This window comes from Fragaria vesca, linkage group LG2 (genome assembly GCF_000184155.1).
Source record: "Fragaria vesca subsp. vesca linkage group LG2, FraVesHawaii_1.0, whole genome shotgun sequence".
Classification (NCBI taxonomy): domain Eukaryota; kingdom Viridiplantae; phylum Streptophyta; class Magnoliopsida; order Rosales; family Rosaceae; genus Fragaria; species Fragaria vesca.
Window position 1 is genome coordinate 7,410,062 of NC_020492.1, and position 23,739 is coordinate 7,433,800.

Here is a 23,739-nt window from a genome sequence, read left to right on the forward strand (position 1 = left end):
TACTTACTTACTTACTACTACTACTACTACTACTACTACTACTACTACTACTACTACTACTCTCTCTCTCTCTCTCTCTCTCTCTCTCTCTCTCTCTCTCTCTCTCTCTCTCGGAATAAACCTAGGAAAGATAAACTTAATCCATAGCCACGTCGAGTTGCCATATGCTTTGAGACTAGGTTGGGTAATCATAGAAATGGCAGAAAGAATTAGCTATTTAGTTGCAACCTCTTTCATTGTTTAAGTTCACTTGTTACAACATGAAAGAGGCGCGCACTCACAAGCAACGTATAGTGTGCTAGCTAGAGAAATACCATTCACACGTGTAGTTCCAGAACCTCATATTGATAATCTTTTTATCCTTTTATTTGTAGTTTTTTTTATCATATTTTCAATTTCTCAGTATGCGTCGTCGTTCTTTACTAAAAATTTTAGAATATATATATAATGTAATACTGACTTTTAAATTAATGTTAGAATGACATATATACACTTCTGTCAGTTAAAATCCTCACCTACATCATCTAATCATTTATGAGCATTATTTTGAAATTTTCTTTAGACTCCCTAGCTTCGTGCATATCCTAATAGTTTATAAATCGCCATGCCTATGCTTGAGATTCATCTCCCATCAATTTCATATGAAACACAAGACTAGTACTCCAATTAAGTCGATCGATCGACATAAAAATTGGTTGAACTATCAATTGTAAGCATTAACAAATTTACAACAATTGTAATCTTGGCCGAACCAGTTCCAACAAATTGGTTTGAAATGGGTATTACAGTCAAACAGCTGAATTCAATAGATCGAGTAAGCTCAAACTAGACGCTTAGTTATCTGATTTGTTTACATGTTTTCAGGTCCAATTAATTTGGTAAAGAAGTTCTAAGTTGCCGGCTAACAATTCTGCCTTAATATCATACTACATTGACCATATATAGCACTAACCCAAATATATTAGTCACTAATTGTTTATTTAATTTGTGATTGAATACTAATTAAGCAACTGTAATGCAAGTGGTCATTAGGGTATTGTACATATATACTATATAGTGAGAACGAAATGCATTCACGGGGGTTAATTTAGGGTAGGAGGCCAACCAATCGATATATGAGTCATCTGTGAGAGACTTTGGGAAAGTAGTAGGATTTGTGTTGTTGACCCTAATTCTTCGGTGTTAATCTTGAACAAACATATACAAGAAAATTCCCAAGCTAGGGTGACACATATAAGAATTGATCATGAGATAAGACTCAGAGAATATGATCGAATTAATGACGAATAAATTGGTTGTTTTAAATTTAATATTGGAATAATGCAGGGTGTCATCGTTTTGATAATGATGGTATATGAAGCTGGACGCTCTTTTTATTCAGCAGCACAAAAGACCTTCTCGTGATCGATCATATATAATAAGTAGTCGAAAGTCATCTCTAAAGTCTTTAAACATGTGAAGAAAGGTTATGACTATAAATTTTGGATCTATACCGCTCTCTGAAGTCGCCGAATCAGGAAACATCGTTGGAGCCCGCCTCCCTTGTCACCGCCGCTTCCCCTAGCCTGCACGAACCGGAGACCGCAATATCCCACCGCCAACAACGAAACCTGGCCCTAGGGTTTCACCTCTCGAGGGCACTCCGAAAGTTGTGGAGCTCTTGACTTGATGGTGCTAAGCAGAGATATGTCAAATGACTATTTACAAATGATCTTGTGGAGAATATGTATGAATGAATATTAGATGTATTTCAATAAGTGTTATGCTCTTGAGATATCCAATCATATTAGGGTACGTGAAATTTGTCAATTTTTGAAGAAATTTGTATTCCAGCGTGATTTATCTCACCTAATTTTAATTGTTAGTCTCATCCCTGCTTTAAACCACTGAGTTGGATAACCAAAAGACACTATGGATTGGTTAAGGGGAGCCTTTCTAATTTTAATTGTTAGTCTCGTCCTTCTGGTTTTCAGGGGAGCTTTTTTAATGAGAATCTTTAAGTTGAGGAATAGTTGAGGACTTTTCGGCTTATCCCACTTTTCGATCTTATATCCACATATTTTGACTGTTCAGTTTATAGGTATTTATGAGTAGATTATTTATGCAAATTTTCAACCATATTGAAAATCGTTAAGATATTCATAAGTGTGATTTACTAATTATGAACTTAAACGGTTCATGTTTGATAGATTTAGTTCGTTATTAATTTGATCTAGTTTGTTACCTTAACAATCATCGATTTGGCTGAAAATTTGTAGAAATGATATACTCATATAAACCTAAAAACTAAATGGATGAGATGTCAAAATGTGTGATCGAAAAATAGTTTTTTTAAATAATAAACCAAAAACTCCTCAATTAGTCCTTATTATAGAAGTCCTCATTAGAAGGACTTCCAAAATTCATATTCCTTATACTCTTTTTTTTATAATCCATGTGAGAGGGAAGGAGGGGGGAGGGGGTGTTAACTCCATTGATGTGGTTCGATTCGTCCATAACAAATCATGATAGACAAACCTAAGTAGAACTTAAATTCAACTAAAACTAATGTGACTCGGTTTATAAGTCCAAAATAAAGGATGTACTAGCTCCTCATAATTATTCTGAATAAAATTTGAACTTTCAAAAAAAGGAAAATTCAAGTCACTATAAAACACAGGGTGGTGTTATACACACAATCTTTTTTGTTATTCACATATCATATCTATGCTGAGAACCAATCATGAAAGTTCTCATCATAAATAAGGTATGTGAATAGAAATATAAGGTTTGTGAATAACATCTAGCAGTAGCCCCCACTCTCTCTCTAGCAGACAAACACAACAAACTCATCCCTCGTCCGGTGCGTGCTTTACCCATCGTCGCACGAGGTTTCATCACCCCTTGTGGGTCGAGCGTGAAAACCAGATTATTCTGGTTTTTGATCTCACCGTCTTGTGTGATGGTGAGCAAGGTCGGGTATGCGAGAATGGAATGAGGAAGAAGAGGATGTCGATCGGCGATGGTCGTCGTCAAGCACTGGGTTCGTTCTTAACAGATGAGGGATGAGAGCCTCCCTTCTCTCTCTCTCTCTCTCTCTCTCTCTCTCTCTCTCTCTCTCCTAGTGCGAGTTGGAGGTGCGGACGACAACGAGGTTGACAAGATCGTGGCTGGCGGTGGATGCCGAATCTTGCTTCCATGATGCGAGTTTTTTGGACCGAACTTGATTTTAGTTGGGCCTAGTCTATATAAGGTTTTAATCTGTAACTGTGGAACCTGGGGTAGTCATGTAATTGTAATTTCTTTCTTTACTTAATACAAAGCCGCATGTCATTCCTGAAAGAAAACAAATTGTGTAAAATTGTAAATCGCAAAGCAGCGAGTGTGTGTCGATTTTCAAATCCCTAACCAAAGACTAAAATTGTAGAAGCACTTGTGTAATCCCTTGTCCAAATCCGAAGCCCACTTCCTCCTCAAATGTGAAGAAGCCTTGAATACGTGGACATCTATAAACAGCTTATCCGCTCCTCTCCAACGTATATAATCTCCCGTTTGAAATTCACTTGCAGTTACAGAGAGACCACAGCCATGGCGAGCCTGAAGCTCCCACACTCTCTCTGCAATGGAAGCCATGGCGGGAGTGCCCCCCTTCCACTTCCCGCTTCGAGCTTATTGCCCAAGTCAACATTCCCCGTCTACAGACGTCGCAGAGTTGCCGTTTCCACTGGTACTTTCTTCTCCGGCTCTGTTTCATTCTTTTGATTTTTGGGTGCAATTTCTCAACTTTGAGCTATGGTTTGGTTCCTTGAAGAAAATCCATTTCCTTTTTGTGTTTTGGGTTCTGGTGCTTTAAGCTTTTTTGGTGTGTTTTCATTTTCTGCTCATTTTTATGGGTTCAAGATTGGTGCTTGGTATTGGAATTGCTTCAAATTACTGAAATTTGATCACTAAATCCTTATCCCTTGATGCATATTGTATTTTACATACTAGTTTTAGTGAAAGTGTACTTTAATTGAAGTCTTCATATTATTGTTCAATATCCCAAATTGATCCTAGGGTAAACAGACCCAAATTGGCTCTTTGTCGAATTGTTGGACTCGCTAAATTGTTTGAGATGGAAATAAATTTGTATTGTCAACCATTTTATAAAATAAAAACCAAGATACCTTAATGCTTGAGTTTATTGTGCTCTGCTCTCTAGTGTGGAGGTCCAGGTTAGTCGGCATATATGGTGGTCTGACACATGAAATTGGGTTTCTAATTGGAGAAGAAAAGATTGAATTCTGAAGCCTTCTTTTTTGTGGATGCAAAACAAGACATCCTATGTGCTTCAATGTTTATGTTTATGTTTTAGTTCCAATTGGTAAGACTTCAGACTTAGTTTTAGTTTCAACAAAACCAGCATATTATGTCTTATAGAGCGTTCACATAGGTATGTATGTTGTATAGAGGAAACAATTATGTTTCATTAATGATGATAGTTTTCACATATGTTCTAAAGCTTACTTTCTGCCTTAAATCTCCTGCTACTTTCACTAACTTGTATCAAAAGAAGCCAACATCATGTGGGTGCACTAGTTTCTGATCAATAACTTTTGTGGAACTTTTTCAGGCTTTATTACGACAACAACCGTAGTCCTCTTTTCTCCCAATATCTTTCCCTCCAGGCACTGCAGTGTAAAACAAGCTCAGAGAATACATTTTAGCACTAGAAGTACATCAGGTTTCTGTGCCTAATTGTATGAGTTTTGGTTTAAGATCCTATAGATTCTTTTTTTTTTTTTCCTCTATGGGATATTTTTCTAAACTAGTTGTTTCTCAGCATCTGTACAGTCTGAAACAGATGAACTAGTGGAGGATAAGGCCAAGGATTTGCCTTCAAGTGGGGATTCTATACGCCGTCGATTTCTTGATTTTTATGCTAAACGTGGTCATAAGGTTCTTCCAAGTGCCTCTCTTGTGCCAGATGACCCCACTGTTCTACTCACGATTGCAGGAATGCTTCAATTTAAGCCTATATTTCTTGGTCAGGTATGGCACAGACTTTCCAGAACCTGACATGGAAATTCCTGCTTTCTTTATTTCGTGACATATTTATCTTTGAAAGTAAAGTTGTTCACAAGTGATTACCTAGTAACTATTTTACAATTTCATTGTTGGATATTTTGCACATTAAAAATGATTTTACCTAGCTAGTATTCAGACACCAAATTCTGGATAGTTTCATTCTATAATGTCATATACATACACTCAGTCTGTTATGTTGAATTTTTTCTTGTTTAAACTTTTTTTTCATTTAAAATTTTTCGATTTCTTACATTCAGTCTCGAGCTTGTCTAATGATGCTGGCAGATCCTTTTCAGGTTCCAAAACAAGTACCTTGTGCTACAACTGCTCAAAGGTGCATACGTACAAATGATGTGGAGAATGTAGGTCGAACATCCCGACACCACACATTTTTTGAGATGCTTGGAAACTTCAGTTTTGGAGATTACTTCAAGAAGGAAGCAATCCAGTGGGCATGGGAGCTTTCAACTGTAGAGTATGCACAAACTTTTATGCTCTTAGTTGGTTATTATATTGAAAATTTATTTTGGTTATTTTCCAGCATACGTAATTGCATTTCTTCACAGCGAAATCATTCTATAAATAGTAGTTAGCCATCTCTTCCACACCTATTTCATGATGCAGACATGAAATTCGTACTGTTTGCAAACTCCCTCTAAAGAATCATATCTGAAATCCTTGTTAAAAAATGAAGGTGTTTCTAATTCAAGTAAGGATCCACTCATGACTCATGCTCCATAAGAAAAACCATGAGACAAAGAGAACTGTCAGTTTGTCCTTTCTGTTGTTATTGTTATTCTGGATTTCACTTATGCATTTACTGTCTCATGGTTGTGTATATTTTAAGTAGTTAGGCTTAGGCCTCTGTAAATATTTTACTCTCCTGCTATACATAGAAAAATAATCTACATACCCCCTTTTCCTTTCAGGTTTGGATTAGCAGCTGACAAATTATGGATTAGTGTGTTTGAAGACGACAATGAAGCTTTTGAACTTTGGCATGATGAGGTTAGCAAAAAAGTTCACCAGTAGTTGCTTTTAGTTTTCTGTACTTTGTTCCCTGATAATGAAGCTTGTACTTCATCAAGTACTTTTGTCTTTTTCTTTTTTGGTTGTTTAACTAATGAGCAAAATATGTTCTTGTAATTAGTAATGTTTCACTGTTTGTGGTGAGGATATACTATATAATGCACACATATTTAAGTGTATCTTTGGCTCTAATATATACCCACAGTTACTGTAATAGGTGTAAAATTGTTAAGAACGGAATGTAAGATAGTGCAAATTCTGTTGGCAACATTATTTGAGCGTGGGATATGCTTCAGGTGGGTGTTCCTGTTGAGCGAATAAAGAGAATGGGTGCTGATGACAACTTTTGGACCAGCGGAGCTACTGGTCCATGTGGTCCATGCTCAGAGATTTATTACGATTTCCATCCTGAGAGGGGATATTCAGACATTGTAAGTATTTGGTTTCTAAGAGTTCCCTGTAGAGGGAATGACTTCAACTCTCAAGTACATTAAAGGTGTGCATTTACCTACTTTCTCTAACATTATGATGGATTTAATTTTCAGGATCTCAATGATGATACCAGATTTATAGAGTTTTACAATTTGGTTTTTATGGAATTCAACAAAACAGATGATGGTTCACTTGAACCCTTAAAGCAGAAGAATATAGATACTGGGCTTGGCCTGGAGCGTATGGCTCGAATCCTTCAGAAGGTATCGGCTTCTCTTCCAGTATTACAATATAATGGACACAAATTTCTTCACATCCTCATTATTTTCACAATCAAACAAACAAGTCCTATTGACCGTATAATACATTCATTTCAATACCAATATATCAACTTGTTTTAGAATTTGATCAAGTCATGCTTGTTTTTTGCAGGTTCCTAACAACTATGAAACTGACCTGATTTATCCAATTATAGAGAAGACCGCAGAATTGGCAAATGTATCATATAGCCTAGCGGATGATCATACAAAATTGAATCTCAAAGTAAGCCCACTTTTAAAAAGTTGCAAGTCCTGTTAATTTTGTTTTAACAAATCACTTCTCGGAACTGAAAAAACCTATTTACATCATCAGCTCAGCTATATATTATTATAATTATAATCTTCTTCTTTTTCCCAGATTATAGGAGATCATTTGCGTGCAATTGTGTATCTCATATCAGATGGTGTTGTTCCCTCAAATATTGGGAGAGGTTATGTCGTTAGACGGCTAATTAGAAGGGCTGTTCGTACTGGTAGGATGCTTGGTATAAAGGGGGATGGTCAGGGAAACCTTGAAGGAGCATTTTTACCTGTCGTTGCAGCAAAAGTAATAGAGTTGAGCACCCATATTAATCCGGATGTAAGGCGTACAGCAGCCCGTATTTTTGAAGAGTTAAAAAGGGAGGAACTAAAATTTGTACAGACATTGGAGAGAGGAGAAAAATTTCTTGACCAAATGTTAGTTGAGGCATTATCAACTGCCAAAGAAAGTGGAACTATACCATACTTGTCTGGCAAAGATGCATTTCTTTTGTATGATACATATGGGTTTCCTGTCGAAATAACAACAGAAGTGGCTGTAGAACGTGGTGTAAGTATAGATATGCCTGGTTTTGATGTTGAAATGGAAAACCAAAAGCGTCAATCCCAGGCTGCACATAGTGCTGTTAAACTTGCCATGGGAAATAGTGCAGACCTTACAAAGAATGTTCCAGACACTGAATTTCTTGGGTATGAAACCCTTTCTGCAAGAGCAATAGTGGAAAGTCTTATAGTGGATGGAAATCCGGTCATACAGGTTTCGGAAGGAAATGATGTAGAAGTATTGCTGAACAGAACTCCATTTTATGCAGAATCAGGTGGTCAGATTGGAGATCATGGCTTTTTATATATCCCAGGTGAAGACCAACATAAGGTTGTTATGGAAATAATAGATGTACAAAAGTCATTGGGTAACATATTTGTTCACAAGGGCACAATCAGAGAGGGAGTTCTAGAGGTTGGCAGAGAAGTTGAAGCAGCAGTGGATGCAAGACTCAGGCAGCGAGCTAAGGTACAGAATCAAATTCATGAATAACTATTTCCTCTCCCATAAATAATGAAGTGAACAAAAGTATCAAAATAATAGGTGCTAATGAACACACCTGGTATCTTATTCATGCATATATAGCTGACTTGATTGCAAACTAGAAAGGTCAAGGGATGTGGAATCATTTAATTGTCTTCGCTTAGCATTTGCAATATATTCTTTCCTCTCCCTGTAAATAATGAAGTTAACAGAAGTATCTCCCCGCAAATAATAAAGTTAACAGAAGTATTAAAATAATAGGTGCTATGATCACATCCTGGTATAGAGAGCTGACTCGATTGCAAAAGGTCAAAGTATTATGAAAACATTTAATTGTCTTCGCTTAGCAATTGCAATATATTCTTTCTAAACACTGTTTGCAAACTGAACCCCGTTTGGTATTCTGCAGGTGCATCATACTGCCACTCATTTGCTGCAATCTGCACTTAAGAAAGTTATAGGTCAGGAAACTTCTCAAGCTGGTTCACTGGTGGCTTTTGACCGTCTAAGATTTGATTTCAACTTCCACCGACCAATCACTGACAGTGAGCTTGAAGAAATTGAAAAATTGGTTAATAGATGGATTGGGGAGGCAACATCGCTTCAAACTAAAGTGATGCCTCTGGCTGATGCAAAAGGGGCAGGGGCTATAGCAATGTTTGGCGAAAAATATGGCGAAGAGGTAGGATGCCCTACGGAATATGTTAATTGTTGTACACTCTACTGCTTCATCTCTCATAGTGAATCTGCTTTGCACCTTGTATTGATCAACTAAACAATTTGTTTAATTTTACTAGGGTTTCAGAACGAAACGAATATTGATATGTTTAAGATATCTATTGTCTTTGACTTAGTTTTCTTATCAGATCCTTTCCGTAGTACTTGGATTGGTTTAGTCAGCATAAAGTATTGAAATATAACTCTTGTAGGAAAAGGGTATTCTTTACAGAGAAATATAACTCTGCATAGTACTTAGTTATATATTGTTTGGATTGCTGTATAGATTATGTATTTACTTGATAGCTATTTAGTCCCTTGAAGTTTATTATTCATTCCTAAAAATAAGTTTAGAGGGTTGTACATTGTACCCAACCAAAGATATAGTTCAAGGATTCAGTGAGACACCTTGTATATTGACTTACTGAGTAGTTCCCGCATGTAAAATTTGGTTTCAAATTATTTTAATGAACTATGACGTATTGCAGGTACGTGTTGTAGAGGTTCCAGGTGTATCAATGGAACTCTGTGGTGGGACTCATGTGAGCAATACTTCTGAGATACGTGGTTTCAAAATAATGTCAGAGCAGGGTATTGCATCTGGAGTCAGGCGAATAGAAGCTGTGGCTGGTGAAGCGTTTATTGAATATGTCAATTCCAGAGATTATTATATGAAACAGCTGTGTTCTACCCTCAAAGTATGTAGTCTTTAAGTCCATTCCGCATGTTTCATTTTATGCATGCAACATAAAGTACTCTTTCATGTTTATTATAGTATAAGTAGAAATCTGCCATCCTTACATTATTGTTCTTTGCTTATCTACCAGATTCCTATGAAGATATGCTTCTTTAAGCTTCTGTTTCTTAAACACTAAATAATGTCTCTACTGTAAATTGAAAACTTATTTTCTTGACCTGGAAGTCCTTATTTTAATATTAGGCTGATTAATTCTTCTGGTGGTGCGAGTGCTTAAGTGGTCAAATTTATATTTGATTGTTCCATAGTAGGCTTAACTATTACAAAATACTGCAATTCTTCATTCAAGCATACTTTATTGCAGTCCCTTATTATCGAAGAATTCAATGTTCTTGACAATTAAAATTTCTCACTCAAAGGTGACAGTTTCACATTCTGCCCCACCTCAGCAGGCATTTTTGACATGATTAATATGGTTAATACAAACTTTCACCTTCCATGTATCTCGAACTTTTTTTTTTTCATCCACTATGGATTATTTGGTTTTTTTTTTTTTTTTTTTTTTTTTTTTCATCTTTCCATTCTTTTATCCTTTACAACCTTTGAGTGCTTTGGTACTTAATACTTCACCTGTGAGTGGAACTGTGTTTTTCACTGTTGCATACTGTTGCTTTTGTGTAGGTGAAAGCTGAAGAAGTAACAAACAGAGTAGACAATCTCTTAGAGGAGTTACGAATGACAAGGAATGAAGTTTCTAGTTTGCGTGAAAAGGCTGCTGTTTACAAAGCATCACACTTGGCAGCCAAGGCAGTTTCTGTGGGAACATCAAACAATATCAGGTAATATCTACCTGTTCTTGGGGCTTTTAACAGTCTATATCATCATCATTTATCACCAAAACTTAACCATCACTCAAGTGGAGGTCGATTTAGTCCTCTACTTTCTGTGCTCTTGTGTGTGTCTGAAGCTCCTACCTGCTAATGATATTCGTTAAGAAAGTGTGCACATTAAAGACCTAATAATCTCTTATCTTGGTGAAGAAATTATTGGTTTCTATATTAACCCATGTGATTTGCTCCAACAAGTGGATGACTTAAAATTGAGTTCTCATTGCATGAGGTAAAAAGAAAAAATTGAACAGTCATTTTTCTTTTATTTACGAGTATGTAAGAATTGTTTTTTGTTTATTATCTTTGTTGATTTACTTTTTTATATCCTGTCACAGAGTACTAGTTGAATCTATGGATGATACTGATGCTGATTCACTAAAAAAAGCAGCCGAATATCTGATAGATACGCTACAAGATCCGGCAGCTGTAATTCTGGGCTCTTGTCCAGGTGATGAGAAGGTAAGTTTGGTTGCGGCATTCACTCCAGGGGTTGTGAAGTTGGGAATACAGGCAGGGAAGTTTATAGGGCCTATAGCTAAGCTGTGTGGTGGGGGAGGGGGCGGAAGACCCAATTTTGCTCAGGCTGGTGGGAGGAAGCCTGAGAATCTGTCAGATGCACTTGAAAAAGCTCGATCTGAAATCTTCTTACTTCTCTCTGAAAAGGCAAGCTGAGTCTCTCAATCCAGCCGTGCATATATAAAGGGTTTTTCATGTTGATTTGCAAGATCACATAGGCTCCGAAGGAGTACTGTCTGTACAAACTGTTAGGGGTATGGAAACCCGTTGTCTTGAGGTAAATATTGTAGCTTGTAAATATTTACTGAGTAGGGCATATGGGGTATGAATATGTGTTCTACAATATTCAACTTTTCCTTTTTAGATACGGATTCTCAGTTGTACAAATACAGCTCTATGGGTTTCTTGGGACTCAAGTAATGTTTCTTGTTTTACAAGCAGGGTCGAGTTCAATTTACTCTTTCTAATTTCTATGATCCAACCATTATATATAAATACAAAAGCTTGGGGTTACTCGGGAATCATGCAAAATTCCAATTAGCAATCCAAGTACCAGCAAGAGATATGGGAGACGACGACCACAACTCCAAGGATCTCTTAGTGAGTGGGGATTCAATCCGTCGTCGTTTTCTGAAATTTTTTGCTTCCCAGGGTCACGAGGTTCTTCCAAGTGCTTCTCTTGTGCCACGGCCAGATGATCCCACCGTTCTCCTAACAACTGCAGGAATGCTGCAGTTCAAGCCTATATTTCTTGGCCATGAGGAAAGAAAGGTACCTCGTGCAACAACTTCTCAAAGGTGCATTCGTCTTAAGGACGTGGAGAATGTAGGTAGAACATCTCGGCACCATACCTTCTTCGAAATGCTTGGCAACTTCAGTTTCGGAGATTACTTCAAGAGGGAAGCAATCCGATGGGCATGGGAGCTTTCGACTGAAGAAATTTGGAATACCAGCTGACAGGTTGTGGGTTAGTGTCTTCCAAGATGACGATGAAGCTTTCGAAATATGGCATCATGAGGTTGGTGTTCCTGTGGAGCATATCCAGAGAATGGGTGAAGAAGACAACTTTTGGACTAGTGGAGTCACCGGTCCATGCGGTCCCTGCTCAGAGATATATTATGATTTCCATCCTGAGAGGGGGTATTTAGATGCAACCTCAATGATGATACCAGGTTTATAGAGTTTTACTTGGTTTTCATGGAGTTCAACAAAAAGGATGATGGTTCACTAGAGCCCTGGAAACAGAAGAACATCGACACCGGACTTGGAACGAATCCTTCAGAAGGTATGTTTCAATTGACTTTGCAATTTTTATGGATAGAATTATGCATGTGTTTGTTGTCAACTATGGAAAATTTTTACTTCCAACAAAGTCATACTTTTTGGTCTTGCAGGTCCCAAACAACTATGAAACTGACTTGATCCGTCCAATTATAGAGAAGGTCTCAGAATTGGCGAAGCTATCATATAGCGAAGCAGATGAAAAGACCAAACTGAATTATAAGGTACTACCCCTCATTTCAGACACTGTTTTTTGTTGTTAAATTTTAGCAACAAACATAGTCTTATTTGTGGATGATTCATGTATGTTTATTTTTTAGATTGTTGGAGATCATATGCGTGCAATTGTGTATCTCGTCAGGGAAACCATCGAGGAGCATTTCTACCAGTCATTGCAGAGAAAGTATTGAGATGAGCAGCGACATTAATCCGGTTGTGAAAGATATCGATAATGTGAGCCGAATTCGTGAGGTGTTGCAATGGGAAGAACTTCTGTTTGTGAAGACATTGTGCAAAACAGAGAATAAGCAGCATCGAGTGCAGAGAAAAGGTTGTCAGGCAAAGATGCATTTGTCTTGAAAGATACATATGGGAATTCCTGTTTGAAGAAATTGAAAGATACATAAGGGAAGTGGCTAAAAAACCTGATGTAGGTATAGATATGGATGGTTTAAATACTGAAATGGAAAATCAAAGGCGTCAATCTAAGGCTGCACACAATCCTGTTGAACTTGTCGGATGCACTTGAAAACGCTTGGCTTCGGAGTCATCTTCTCATGTTTTTGTTCCGTATCAAGTTAATTTTGTTATTTTCACCCAAACTTTGTATTTTTTTTATCCGACACCCAAGATGTGTATATACTTTGTGGATGATCATCTGGGAACGCTATGTAATAGTATTTTCTGGAATGTGATTCAATATATTAACTTTCGGTTTGGGTTTGATTCAGAATGTAATTTAGGTTGAATTACTTGCAAATAGTTATCATAATATTGAAGTTAAATTCACATAGATGTGCAATTTAAGACAAAGAGACATTCCTTACCAAAACTATAAATTGGCATTCCTTCTCCTTAACAAAACGAAAAGACATTTCAACTTTGATAAACCACTACAGGTGGTCGAGTTGGTAAAAGTCTTAGTGTGAAACCCCTATACCCAGGTTCGAATCCCGCCGACACTAATTGAAGTTAGATCTTAAATTTATTCTTAGTGGCCATAGAAGGAATGAAGGGTTCTAACATGACACCTCGGCCAAATTAATAGCCTCAATTCCTAACCCGGGTCAAATTTGCAAAGTCCGAGATAAAAAAAACCCAAACGGGCCAAAGCCCATAAGTACATGACCCGGAAGCAAAACAAAAGTCCAGAAGAACAGCCTATAAAACCGCCTTGTCGTCTTCCCTATTATTTTCCCGCCCCCCAATTCTTTCTCTCCGATCAAAATTCTAGGGTTTAACAGACGCGAAATTCCAAATCCCAGAAATGGAAGGCTTTGATATAATGCCGGAGATTCACAGAGAAGAGCCACACAGCATTGTCTACAGAGGCCTCTTCCGCTACCTCAACAACTTCGTCCTCATCAAGAAGTTCCCCTACAACCATGCCTTTCCCGACGGCGTACCTTGCTCCCTCTCCCGCGAGCTTCTACTCTACCAGAAACTTCCTCCATCGGATTACGTCATCACACGCTTCGGCGTGGTCAGCCCCGTCGAGGACGGCCACCGCGTCCACTACCTTATCTACGAGCCTTTCTTCTACGATCTCGCCTTCATCGCCGTCAGGCCCTTGCCGCACACTGTGTTCAAGAAGCTTCTGGTGCAGCTCCTCAGGTGCGTCAACCACTGTCACAGTAACGGCGTCATCCACCGGAACCTGAACCCTAGGACTCTGCTTCTTGACACGACTCAAAAGATCCTCAAGATCGGAGATGCGATCGGTCATTCTTTCACTTTCGTCGGCGAAACTGAGCACCCGGGGACAGTCACTCTCGCTTACCAGGCGCCGGAGGTTTTGCTTGGAGCCACCGATTACTCAACTCCGGTGGATATGTGGGCCGTCGGATGCATCTTCGGTATTTTCCATTTCCATTTTTGATTCATGCTTTCTTGATTTGATGAGATTTTGAATTGAATTGGTGATTGAGTGTGTTGTGAATCTTGAAATTGAATTGTAGCTGAGATGTTGACTGGGAATGTACTCTTTGTCCGATTCGGTGATGATCCTGAAGAAGCTAATAAGCAGCAGTTGTATGAGATTTTCAGGTTCATTTCTTTTCTTTAAACATTTCCGATTCGAGTCATTTTACATTGAGATGTTTCTTTGTCTGGAAAAGGAAAAAAGAACATGTGCTTATTATGGTGCCATTATGATGCAGGCAGCTAGGAAAACCGACGTTGGATCAGTGGCCAGGACTCACTGATTTGCCGGCTTGGAAGAGCTACCAAGAATGGGAAGGAGGGCCAAAGATGAAAGCTCGTTTCTATGAAGGCGGTTTGCCACAAGATCTGGCTACAGTTGGGTTGGTAGAAGCTGGAGCTGACCTTCTATCGGTAAGCGTTCTATAATCTGTAATTAACTTTTTTGATTTACTTGTTTAAGACACTTGTATTACTTTTGCATCATGACACACAAAACAGTACAAGGATTGAAATAAATGTTTGAGGGATTTTGAGGGATTTTACATGATGATCAGATCACCTGCCAATAAATGCATCTATTCTGTGATTTTTTTTATTTATTGGAATTCGTATGTTCTATGCAATACCCTATCTGTCCCTTGTTGAAGTAATGAGGGTCTCCAGGGTATACTCATTCCTCACTTTTAATTAGAAGAGCTTCAAACCACTGGTAATTGTCATGTGTGATTGGTAGTGTCCTCCAAATGCTTAACGAGTCTTAGCTAGACATTCTAGGACTAAATGATTGGATGTATGGACCGTGTTGTACCATATCTTATATTTCTTATCTTTCATGTAATCAGTGTTAATATATCAGTGCAGGCAAATTTAATAGTAAGATTCCCAGATTTGTCTCTGAACCAACACAACCAATTTACTTTTGAAGTCTGAGTACTCGACAATTGGTACATTCTACAGACTTACAGAGTCTCATTACCAACGATAAAGGGGGTTATAGGTCATAGGCAGTCATTGGTTGGGTTCATTTTACCTTGGAAAGCTTGCAGCTCACAATAAGTGGCTCTGATAAGTGTGGTTTGATAATGCCTTAATTGGCTCAGCGTCTTTTGTCAATTATTTTACTTTATGTCATCAGAGGTTACTATGAATATTCTTTATCCATACTTTGAGTAGGCCTTTAGAGCACTGAGCACTGTACAATATGTCAATGCAGAAACAGGGTCTATATTTTACTGACCTTCAAATGCTTCTCCTTTGTTTTTGCCTTAGGGGTACAAGAATGTGTTATAGATTTGCTACTGGTTGTTACGTTCTCTTACATATGATGAAAAAGAAGATGAACTTCCCCAAGAATAAATTTGAGAAATCTACAATATAAATCTTACTAGAATAATGTGTGCAAAGCTGGAGTGCAAAAATTGCGTATTGTTTTATGCTGGAATCAGAAGTAACATAAATAGGGGACTTGCAGATTTTAAGAGCCCTGCAAATACTTCACAAAACTGAACATTTAGATACTACAAGTACATTGCGTTGTGTTAAGTTCATCACTATAATGTTGCATTATTTAGCAAATCTGTAGTCATTCAATTGCTATTGAGTTCATTACTTGACATTGAGCTGTTGCTGGCTGCTTCGTGAATACTTCTAATGTTTTTTTCTTTTTCCTTACAAATGTTCTGCTCAAGTTCAATCGTGGTATGTTGATTCTGGAAAATGCAGAAAATGCTCTCTTTTGATCCACATCAAAGAATCACAGCTGAAGCAGCACTGAAGCACCCCTATTTGTGGAAATATTCTGGATATCAGCGTAACGATGGAAGACTTGTTATTAACTAAACAAAGTGACAAACTAAACAGAAAATAGACTGCTCGAGAAGTAGCATTGTATATATCCCAGTTCTTATCATGATCATGTATATGTTTGGAGCTCACAATCAGAGCGTAGTACAGGTAGCAATGGCTATATCTTCCAGAACCTCTGCTGCTTGGGTTGTGTCTGAAATTTGAAGATGCACTATGCAATGAAATGGTTGTGCTCTTGTTTGGACCCAATTCGTTGATATGTTTTGCCTTATACTCTGCTAGAGCTAGAAGATGTGTCTTTGAATGCTATTGTAATTTGCCATATACAATTTGTAGAAAGCCCATTTTCAGGCAGCTGGAACCAACACCTTTTATTGTCGATGATGGTTTATAGTGGGGACGGTGATGCCAAACGCAGCTGTTTTGTTGAAAAAGATGGATTTGACTTGGAAAAGGGTAACAGAAAAATGACCTGGTGAAAGCTAGCAGATTAACACTATTAATTTAGAGGATCCCTCTTTTTTCTATAAAATGATTTAAATGATCCGTTGGCTATAAAAAAAAAAGATGTAATTGAGACGTCACTATTTTGATGAAAATTTTAGTGTTTCGGATTATTGAAATTCTGAAATCTTGAAATAGAAAATGGGTAAGATTACTTTGAAACTAGTCGTTTTGCTGTATATAGCAAGTCTGGTTCAGCTTAGCTGTGATAGACTGATACATTTGGCAACAGTAATCTCCTAGCTTTGTTGACAAGTCGGTCATGCGTAGACCCAAAACTAGTTCTTATCTCTCCCACTCACTTATAAAAACAGCCCTCATCATCATTCTCATCCTCATCATCATATTCATCAAGCATTCATACTCAATCATCTCACACGGTTCTTTCCTTTTCCTTTTCTTCTCTTTTGGATATCCCTATCCTTTCCTCTATATGATCACACAAAAAATGGCAAATGCCACTGATTAATTTCTTTCTTAACTCTTAACTAATTAATTCATTTGGATCCTCCTCCCCAATTTTGATCATAAAATGCATAGACATGGTCATGAACTTCCCTCTAAAACATGTGCTCTCAGAGTCTCAGATACCCAAATCCAAATGCAATAAACTATACTTTGTACCCTAATTATAATATAGACCGACCCCAAGTATGAGAGACTTGGTCCTAAAAGTGCAATATGGTCTGTCCCCTCCCTAACATATCTTTACACATGTAGCCTGCACAGGAATTCGACACATAAAATTGACACACAGCAACAACAAGTCTCATGTTTAGTTGTTTACACACAGAAAGAGAGCAGAGCACTGAAAGCAAAGAGTCGGTGACCACCATTTCCTTTGTTCCGCGTTTCAATCAAATTTTCTTGTCTATTTCCCTCTTGTCTAAGCCACCACCCTCTACAGAATCCCACACAATCAAATTTAACAAATCAGGCCAAGCCTTTCTAGCACATGCTGATCTGTCCTCCACGCTCCATTACTCCCCTCTCCTCTCTATAAATACCTCATGGCTTTCTCTTCCTTTTCATACTACAACACTTTGTGGATTCTGATCAGTAAACTCAAAATGGCTTTGTTTCTTTGCTCGTTTCTCTTCCTTCTGGTATCTTCTGCTACCGCTTGTTATCGGTGTGTGCATCAAACCAAGGCAGCTTACTTCTCCAAAGCCCCTGCACTTTCTTGTAAGCTTTGATCAGTCATTCTGTTCTTGAGTTACCCTTTTTGAAATTTGGCTTTTTGATTGAGACCCTGTTGGTGTTTTTGTGATTAATGAATTGGGTTGGCTTGGTTTTGTGGATTCATTGCAGCTGGGGCTTGTGGGTATGGTTCTTTAGCTTTGGGACTTAGTGGTGGACACCTGGCTGCTGCTGTGCCTTCAATTTATAAAGATGGAGCTGGTTGTGGTTCATGTTTTCAGGTTACAATCCACCTTCCAGATTAACTTCTTTAATTGGTTGAAAATTGATATTTTTTTTTCACTGAATTTCGCTGATGTTTCTGTGTCATACTCTTGCAGATAAGATGTAAGAATGCAACACTGTGTACAAAACAAGGGACTAAAGTGATCACAAGTGATCTCAATCACAATAACCAAACAGATTTTGTTCTAAGCAGCAGAGCTTTCATGGCCATGGCTCAAAAGGGTTTGGGGCAGGACATTTTGAAACATGGAATTGTTGATGTGGAGTATAAGAGGTAAGCATATCCAATAGTTTTGGTTAGAAACTTCATTATGTTCTTGCTCAACTAATTACGAATTTTTTTTTTCGATTATTAATTAAGAAATTTAATTGATCACAAAGTCAAAAACTAGATCAAGATCTTTTTGCACCCACCACATAAAAAATAATTAAGACATTGAGTTGTGACTTGTGAACCAACATTTTTAATAATAGGAGGACCCAGCAGACAAACAACCCAGGTACATTAAACTTTGTAACGGTCTAAAAATCTAAAATGCATCCCACATAGAATTATTATTTGAGTTCTGATTATTGTCTGTGTTGATGGAATAGGGTGCCCTGTGAATACAAGAACCAAAACTTAGCCTTGCGTGTGGAAGAATCAAGCCAGAAGCCACATTACTTAGCAGTCAAAGTTTTATACCAAGGTGGTCAGACAGAGATAGTAGCCATTGATGTTGCTCAGGTTAGCCACATTTACCAGATTTGCAATCAAAGTTTCAACTATTTTCTTCAACCACGTACACCTACTTTTTGTGTGGTTCCTTTCACAGGTTGGCTCTTCTAATTGGAGTTTCCTAACTCGAAATTACGGGGCAGTATGGGACACCAGTAGGGTTCCGGCTGGAGCGCTGCAATTCCGGTTTGTGGTGACAGGCGGGTTTGATGGGAAAATGGTTTGGGCAAAGAATGTGCTTCCTGCTGACTGGAAGCCTGGGATGGTATATGACACAAAGGTTCAGATCAGTGATATTGCTCAAGAGGGTTGCTCTCCTTGTGATGATGGGATTTGGAAGTGAGCCTGAATACACATACACAAAGGTTCAACATACACTGAAATCAGTCACCATGCACTAGGGAATAGGAGTTGTAAACTGAAATCAGTCACCATACACTAGGGAATAGGAGTTGTAGAACTCTTAACTGTAATGTGTAACATGTAAAATAATTTTTATGTTATAACCAATAAACTTGTAGTTGAGCCTCATTTTTTTTTTATATATATTTTTTGAAACAAAGGCGGTATGTAACCCATTGTATTAATAATCGCAGTCAGAATGACATCGATACAGACCTCAAAGGGTTGGGATGATTCACATACTATTATATTGTATATTTTCACTAATCGACGATGAGCCTAACAAGCTATAATCTTACCTTACATAAAGATAATTTTGCATGAAAATTTCCATCGTCAAGACGTTTAATTGTGGTACGATAAGAAGTGTCCACTAGTATCTAGATGTAAAAGAAACATCATAATCTGCAGACATCAAAACCTACCTAGATTCTTAGAAACCTACATAGAAAATTATTGAAAAAAATAGTAAAAAACTAATTTAAACCCTAGAGGCCTAAAATAGGCTTAGAAAAAACTAAAAAAACAACTAGAAAAAAGTCTGAGGCCCAAGTCGACCTAAGCCTGAGATGGACCCAAAAAATTGGGCCCCACCCTGAGCCCAAGGCTCAACCCAGCAAGAGAAAGACCAGCCTTTAGCTTGACCCGGCCCAAACCAGCTCCATGTTATCCCCAACAATCCACCACCACCTGCTCCGTCAGACAGTCACCCACCCTCCACCTTCGTAGCCGCACCAGCCTACTTACCATGACCAAGCCAGGGGTCACCACCACTGCAATTTTCCCATCTCGGATCTAGATCTCTAGTCCCAGATCAGGTCAAAACACAACAACATATCGACGACGACATCACAACAGCCAGCCGCGCCCACTGGCTCACCCCTAGCCCATGGGGTACATACTTTTATGATTTATTCACGGGGTTGATTCCAATTTTATAATCCTAATTATTTTCTACAGATTAGTTGACAATTAAGATTTAACAATATTTTAGCTACCTTCAAGTAAAATATAGCTACAGTAATTCAGTAAACTAACCACGTGCAATAATTTCACAATCTAGTATTCTAGTCTCACTCGCCGGTAATCTGGTTTCGTTGTGTCCCGAGTTTTCTATTTGGATCAGCTGGGGGAAGATGTTCCGAGAGCTTTAGTGTTTTAATTTTTTGTCCGTCCCGACATTATTAATTTCTAAAAGTTTTTTTTTTTTTGTTTTTGGATGTTTTCCTTAATAGAAATTTTAAATACACACCTTTAATCTCTTAATACACACCTCTATTAATTTATGTTTCTATTGAGATTTTATATGTAAGCTAAATGACTAAAACACACATCTATTATTTAAAAAAAAAAATATTCGCGCTAGAAGTATTCTTTTCAATCTTCTACCCTAAAATCTTCGAAAACACGTCTTCTTCCCTAAACCCAACTCTTCTCCACAATTCATTTTGGTTGTCTTTTTTTTAATTTTTTTATCTGTATCAGTTTTAGTTTGATCTTGCAGATCATATTGTCATCTACTGCATCTTTATCATGACATGTTTTATCGAATAACTAGCTAGTTTTGTTTAATAGCTACTGTACTTCTACAGTTCTACTAGCTTGTGAATTTTAAAAACTTGTATTGGTGATTTGGAGTTGGGATATAACAGTAATCATTTGATTATAAATTAAACGATGATAACCAAAAATTTCTAGCAAAAATTAGATGAAATAATATATAAAAAGAGATACCAAATGGTAAATGTATATTAATTATATTAAATAAATGAAATATTTCATAAATTAAGAACATTTTAAGTAGTTTGAGATGTGTATTAATTATAATAATGAAATAAAAAACTTAATAGGTGATGTATTAAGCAAAATATGTGTATTAAAAAATTAATGGTGTGTATTTAAAATTTCTCTTTCCTTAATCCGTAGTCTTTTGTTTTCCTTGATCCGTAGTCTTTTGTTTTCGGTAAAATTTCTCTTTCCTTAATCCGTAGTCTTTTGTTTTCGGTAAGATATCCTGTTTCCCAATCCTGGTAGACTTGGTAGTTCGAACTCCCTATAAATAGATTACACCAGTTATGTTCCTTCCACTTTTCTTCTAGCTTGTCGGCCAAAAAAAAAAAAGACAAAATGTTAGCGAGTCTGCTGAAAATCATCAATCCCAACAGCAACAGGATGAACAGCAGCAAGAAACCCACGAGGAGCAGATGGTGGATGAGCTTACCGTCACTGATCTCGTGCGTGCCCTCACCAAGCTTAGAGATACCCAAAGAGAACTCATACAAGCTGTGAAAGACCTGAAGAATCCTAACCCTGCACCTAAGCCAAACACTGAGCACCAGGAAAAAGTCTTACAAGAAGAATTCGAGGCAGCTAAAGGGTCCGAGCAGAAAGGAACATCCTTTGTCACTCAGCAGGACGTAGTAGCTATGTTGGAAAGAGAGCTACACCGCACTAATGAGGACTGGATGTATATCCCTCAACCTCCCTATCCAGCAAGTTTGATTTCCATGCCTTATCCTAAGGGTTATGAAACACCAAATTTTGCTCTTTTTGATGGAAGGAAGGGAAGTCCCAAGGAGCACGTTAGTCGCTTCATCGATACACTCGGGCCTCATGCTGCAGATCACTATCTCTGGCTCCGTGAGTTTTCAAAATCACTCACCGATCGTGCTTATACATGGTATACCACACTCGCTGCAGGCTCAGTCCGGTCCTGGGAAGATTTGGCAAGCAGGTTTTGCAAGAAGTATTTTGAGCATGAAGAGAGGGTTACCATCACTCAACTCAACTACACTTGCCAAAGAGCTGGAGAAAACCTTGTGGACTTTGTTCGCAGATTTAGAGATTTGGCTCTCGACTGTTATGATGAGAAAGGTGAGCAGTCTCTGGTTGAAATCTGCATCAGTAACATGCTGCCATAATACAGAGTTTATTTGGAAAACGTTAACATCAACCAATTCACCGGACTAATGGATGCGGCAAAGAAGACAAGCATGTCAGTGAAAGCACAAAAGAGTTGGAGGTCAGAAAAGAAGGATACTCACCAAACTCTGGCAATAGAAGACAAGTCTTCATATAAAAGGAAATGGGAAACCTTTCAGGCCGTTCCCTGCGGTAATGAAGAATTCCATGCTATACTGGATTCACTGTTTGCTGATGGTGTCATCAAGTTACCACGCCCACAGAAGCCTCCAACAAAGGAAGAAAATAGTGATACCCGCTATTGTCGCTATCATCAGTATGTTGGCCATCCAAGCCAAGCATGCCAGGTTCTGCGGAGGATACTCCATGAGAAGATAAGGGATGGAACGCTTGAGTTAACCACCAGGCAACAAGTCATTGATGAAGATCCCCTACCAAAACGGAAGGGGAAGGAAACATGTTGTGTAATCACTGCAGCTAATGACCATATGGAGGAAGATGACAAAGACATGATGGATTACCAGAATGCGCTATGCCTGTATCAAGGGTCATGAGTCATGGATCGATATGCTTGGGACAGGTACTCCAGACCTCAAGGCTATAGCACTCCGTGGTCTCACTTTGATACTCTTGAAGGAAATGGGAATTTGTCAAACCATTACTTGGGGGCTAATCATGCTTATCAGTTTGGAGAAGCAGAACAGACACGCTATGGGGTTGGCAAGTCTTATTGCCGCGGTGAAGCAAGTCAGGCATTCTTTGTAACAGAAGTTGACGACATGGAGCAGTACATTGACAAGAGCCATAAGCCCAATGCCTCACAAGTACTTCAGCAGAATCCCAAGTTCAAGTCTTTGTTTGATCAATTGGGGTATGGTCCACAAGCCAGGGAAGCTGCTGCTCAAGCTCTCATGCACATCTCCGAGGAGTATGGACCTCAATGCTTTGCTGTCGAGGCAGTAAGAACCGCGTCCATGCTAGAGAGCAACAATGCTATAATCTTTACCGACTCGGATATGGAGGTGCCATACCCGGATCACAGGAGGCCACTTTACTTAGAAGCTCAGATCAATGACGTGTTTGTAAGAAGAGCACTTGTGGACACTAGTTCCTCTCTCAATATCATACCACTTTATGTTCTCAAGGCTGCGGGGATCCCACAATCAAGGATAGTGAAGTCAGAATTAAAGATATCTGGTTTTGCTGAAGCGGATGAGACCTCTATTGGGTACATATAACTGGATCTTAAGGTAGGACCAATTCGGTCATGGACAAAGTTCCAAGTGCTGGACGTTGACACAAGCTACCATGCTCTGCTAGGGCGACCATGGCTCAACATGCATAAATTGATCCCCTCCACCTATCACCAGTGTGTCAAAGGGCGAATCGGTCTCAAACCAATAAGAATTCCAGGGAATCAGCTCCCTTTTCACCAGAGTGAAGCTCACTACATCGAAGCTGAGTATTACAATGAGTTTACTAATGATGGAGGACCTGCTAAAGCCTCTGGTGTGCCCTTGCCGTCATGACAAGATATCAGGGATATTAGTGACAGTGATCTCCCGACAGTAATGAGATAAGCAAGAGAAGCTAGTGTCTGTGCT

The 23,739-nt window shown here is 38.4% G+C and overlaps 5 protein-coding genes across 5 annotated transcripts; all 5 read left to right on the forward strand.

Moving 5' to 3' along the window:
• The first annotated feature begins 4,809 nt into the window (after positions 1–4,809).
• On the forward strand, positions 4,810–11,392 carry LOC101293245 (probable alanine--tRNA ligase, chloroplastic-like). Its single transcript, XM_004289991.1, has 11 exons — positions 4,810–5,010; positions 5,343–5,521; positions 5,976–6,054; positions 6,372–6,506; positions 6,621–6,770; positions 6,940–7,050; positions 7,186–8,100; positions 8,525–8,797; positions 9,321–9,530; positions 10,211–10,368; positions 10,755–11,392. The coding sequence occupies exons 1-11, from the start codon at positions 4,978–4,980 to the stop codon at positions 11,089–11,091; spliced, it is 2,580 nt and encodes an 859-aa protein (XP_004290039.1). The 5' UTR covers positions 4,810–4,977; the 3' UTR covers positions 11,092–11,392.
• A 107-nt stretch (positions 11,393–11,499) lies between these two features.
• On the forward strand, positions 11,500–12,115 carry LOC101301361 (probable alanine--tRNA ligase, chloroplastic-like). The gene is made up of 2 exons (XM_004292234.1): positions 11,500–11,706; positions 11,765–12,115. The coding sequence occupies exons 1-2, from the start codon at positions 11,500–11,502 to the stop codon at positions 12,113–12,115; spliced, it is 558 nt and encodes a 185-aa protein (XP_004292282.1).
• Positions 12,116–13,702: 1,587 nt separating this feature from the next.
• Positions 13,703–15,414, forward strand: LOC101301646 (cyclin-dependent kinase B1-1-like). The gene is made up of 4 exons (XM_004292235.1): positions 13,703–14,291; positions 14,394–14,481; positions 14,595–14,769; positions 15,316–15,414. The coding sequence occupies exons 1-4, from the start codon at positions 13,703–13,705 to the stop codon at positions 15,412–15,414; spliced, it is 951 nt and encodes a 316-aa protein (XP_004292283.1).
• A 1,989-nt stretch (positions 15,415–17,403) lies between these two features.
• Positions 17,404–19,341, forward strand: LOC101293535 (expansin-like A1-like). The gene is made up of 5 exons (XM_004289992.1): positions 17,404–17,853; positions 17,980–18,089; positions 18,189–18,367; positions 18,688–18,820; positions 18,909–19,341. Exons 1-5 carry the CDS (start codon positions 17,679–17,681, stop codon positions 19,152–19,154), a joined length of 843 nt encoding a protein of 280 aa, XP_004290040.1. The 5' UTR covers positions 17,404–17,678; the 3' UTR covers positions 19,155–19,341.
• A 2,076-nt stretch (positions 19,342–21,417) lies between these two features.
• LOC101301940 lies at positions 21,418–22,134 on the forward strand. Its single transcript, XM_004292236.1, has one exon. The coding sequence runs from the start codon at positions 21,418–21,420 to the stop codon at positions 22,132–22,134; it is 717 nt and encodes a 238-aa protein (XP_004292284.1).
• Positions 22,135–23,739: the final 1,605 nt, after the last annotated feature.